Source organism: Sinocyclocheilus grahami, unplaced genomic scaffold (assembly GCF_001515645.1).
Source record: "Sinocyclocheilus grahami isolate Dianchi unplaced genomic scaffold, SAMN03320097.WGS_v1.1 scaffold579.1, whole genome shotgun sequence".
In the NCBI taxonomy this organism is placed as follows: domain Eukaryota; kingdom Metazoa; phylum Chordata; class Actinopteri; order Cypriniformes; family Cyprinidae; genus Sinocyclocheilus; species Sinocyclocheilus grahami.
The window spans coordinates 44,628-48,171 of NW_015505758.1; the positions used below are offsets into that span (position 1 = coordinate 44,628).

Consider the following 3,544-nt stretch of genomic DNA (forward strand, 5'->3'; position numbering starts at 1 on the left):
CTCGGCCAAATATTGTCCTATCCTAACAAACCATACATCAATGGAAGGCATATTTATTCAGTTTTCAGATGCTGTATAATTCCCAATTTCAAAAAATGGACTGGTTTTGTGGTCCAGGGTCACACACACACACACACACACACACACACACACACACACACACACAGATGGGTTATATATATATATATATATATATGAAATAATACAATAAAATAAATAATTTCAGATTGAGCATTTGTTAATTAATTGCATCAAAATAGACATAAATAATTAAACACAAAAATGTTTTATATGGGTAGAAAAACACAAAAAGGTAAAACTCCAAGGGGCGAAATTGTCCTTTAAATGGAAAATTTCCACCACTGAATGGGAATTTTCACATGCAAAATCCAATAATTTTAATAGGAATCCACATGATCAGGAATTTTGCATAAGGTTTAATTATTTCCCACATAGTTTTCGCAACTGCTTCAAGTTTGCCTCTTCAAAATTTGCAGCGTTGACCAACAGAAAGTTGTTTGATTTAAAAGTGAGCAGTGCATCATACATTGTTACGCTATTGATGATGAACCTTTTTTTGCACTGCAAAATTAGCAGAAACTTCCCTAAGGTGACCGCACCTTAACACTGCTAGAAAACAAACAGCCTTGCAACCAACACCATATCAATGCTTTCTCAACCACCCTAGCATAGTTGCAGGGTTTGAAACAATTTCATATGCATAAAATCAAGTGTTACTGCCCTGTTCCAGTGATCGAACAGCATCAGCCAGGAATTAATCAATAAAAAGTCAGTGGCCCTGGCCTAGAGGACCAAGTCAGTGAGGGCAGCAGTGTCAAAAGTTAAGGAAATCAGGGTAAAGAGTTACTCACAAGGTACTGTACGAAGATAAAGGTTGTCCCGAATTATTTGTTGCAGCTCATGGTCCAAAGAGCCCTTCTGGAAACGCAGGTTGAGATATTGCCTGAGATCTTTATCCACAACAACTCCTGTAACACACATACAGACGGTTAGATGACCCTCCACCGCGATACAATCTCATCTGATAACAGGCTGCTTGGCGTTTACTTCACATTCACAATAAACTCTGTGAAGAAACGCTTTTGGGTGCAGTTTTTCAGTGGTAATAAAGGACTCCATTACATGAATGTGTGTGGAGCCATTCTATTTTCTGAGGAAAAGGCCTGACAATACTGCAGCAAACCATGATTTAGTCACTCGATACAAAACCCTGACCTCAAAGCGATTGCCTGAAGAGCTGCGAGAATATGTCTGTGATAGTTTCCACTTTGTTCTGTGGTCAAAAAGCTTTTTCAAGCTCCTAAGAGGGTCCTTCCTTCCTGTTTAGCTTGTTTCTCATCGATATAAGCACACAACGCCGCTCATTCACACACACCATCATATTTTTCCTAGTACATAGAAATTATTTCTGAACACATAAGAGTGCAGGGATCCTGCATGTCCCAGTGATAAATACACACACACACACACACACACACACACACACGTTGTCATTATTACATCCCGTGATGAAATGGGGAGGGGGTTCTCTTCAGAAAATGTGCTTCATCAGCAGACAGATGGATAGAGAGTGAGAATGAAAGAGGGGGTAAAGCAAAAAAGAGAAAGAGAGAGACAGACATGAGAATATATGGAAAAAGCAAATTAAATATATAGACATAAGGAAAATAAACGTTAATATCCTCCACCGACACACATCAACTGCATTTCTCAAAATTAAAAAATCATTACAAAAAAAAAATTATTATTATTAAGTTTATTAAGTTGGTTTCATAGAAAAGCTTAAATCCTTAAAGGGCCAGTTCACATAAATATTTGAAAGGTGCATTGGAAATGGGTCAGTGTAACCCTTTGCAGTTCGTTGTTCAATTCGTGCCATCAAAATGAACCAAATGAAAAGTTGGCTTCAAACACAATGGCGCCGACGCTGATGGCTGCCTCCGTGGCGTGCTCTGCAGTTGTTTTTATCGCCATCAAAATGAACCAAATGAAAAGTTGGCTTCAAACACAATGGCGCCGACGCTGATGGCTGCCTCCGTGGCATGCTCTGCTTGCTCTCCCGGTTGGACCGTACCAGTGGCGGAGCGGGGGGGTGGGGATGTGGATGTATTTACCCAGAGCGCTGACTGTATGCAGGGTATGCAGGTGCATATGGACCCGGGTGTGTTGTGGGCCCGCTGAGCCAAGGGAGAACCTTTAATTGAAACGAGGGAATGAATAGAGCCCTGCACGGACCCGGCCCTTCCAAAAACTTATCAGAATATTCTCGGCCTGAGTCTGACACGAGCCCTTGTCTTTTTTTCTCTCTCTCTCTCTCTCTCTCTCTCTTTCTTCCCCTTTACACCGCTGCTGTTGCAGCAAATAGGCTAGTCCAGTTTTGATTTTTAATGGCAAAATGATTATATTTCTTTTCGTTTCTTTATTAAGTTAATTTAGAAATATGTTTGAAACATTTTATGTTTGCTAAATTCAAGATGTTGTTTTTTTAAGTAAGGACCAAGCGGCCAGCGGCGGACTGTTGAGCATATATGTTTGATCAATTTAGCCTTCTCAAATCAACATGACTTAAAAACTTGACATAAAACACTTCATGCAAAAAATTTAACCTAGATAAATGTGTGCTGTTAGACGCATTTGACACAGTCGTTTGTGCGGAGAGTGGAAACTGAAGCGCGCTCTGCAGGACATGGAGGCGCCAGCGTAATCACTTGCATTTTTTTCTTAAGAGTGGAAACTTAGCATACGCCGTCATTTTTGTTCATAAAGGTAAGAGTAATACATCATTCGGAATTGTAAAGGGTCTACTTTTATTTGTGTGCACTCATAAACAATATCAACAAAACCCTGTGCTTTTGTAAAATTTTTAAGGAAAACAAACAGGATGCGCTTTCTGTTGTCTTGATCTTTAGCAGCTTTACAATGATGAACCGAAACTCAGCGAATACTTGCCTCCTCACAGACATGATAAATATATCTAATAGAATGCTTTAAATACTTTGAAACAAAATAATTCAAATAGAATTCAAAAACTCTTGACGTTTTTTTAAACTCTAATTGATCGATTTCATGAAACATTCGTTTGTATTAAATTGTTCAGATGTTTTCAACATGCATTCAAATATGTATTCATGTTTATTTCGTGCTGCAAATATTAAAGACGAAAATGTCATTGATTCACATGCTGCTTGAACTGAGACGAATATAGGATATATTACGAATATAATACGAATATATCTCACTACAAATTTAGAAGCGTAAAAACATATTTATTGTTTGTAGCCTAGTATTTTATTATAAAATTGACAGAAGGGTGACACTTTGTGTTTTAATATAAGTAACAAAGCACAAAGCTTATTGCGTGATTATTGGGTGGCTTGCGTGCTACAAATGATGAATGGACGTTAAATATTATTTTTACCGCATTTATACCGTAAATAAAACAGCTTGTGAATACACCTAACGTTAATCACTTCAGAAAAATCAACAATAAGTTAACCGAGTTGGAGCCAATAACGTTCGGGGG

At 38.2% G+C, this 3,544-nt stretch overlaps 1 protein-coding gene across 2 annotated transcripts in view; it reads right to left on the minus strand.

Moving 5' to 3' along the window:
- Positions 1-864: 864 nt before the first annotated feature.
- LOC107556800 (membrane-associated guanylate kinase, WW and PDZ domain-containing protein 2-like) overlaps positions 865-3,544 on the minus strand; it is a 71,668-nt gene continuing 68,988 nt past the window's right edge. Inside the window, exon 2 of one of the 2 annotated variants that reach the window (XM_016240007.1) lies at positions 865-989. In XM_016240007.1, the coding sequence (XP_016095493.1) occupies positions 865-989 (125 nt within the window). The remainder of the gene's footprint in view (positions 990-3,544) is intronic. The other variant, XR_001605319.1, reaches the window with a different exon arrangement.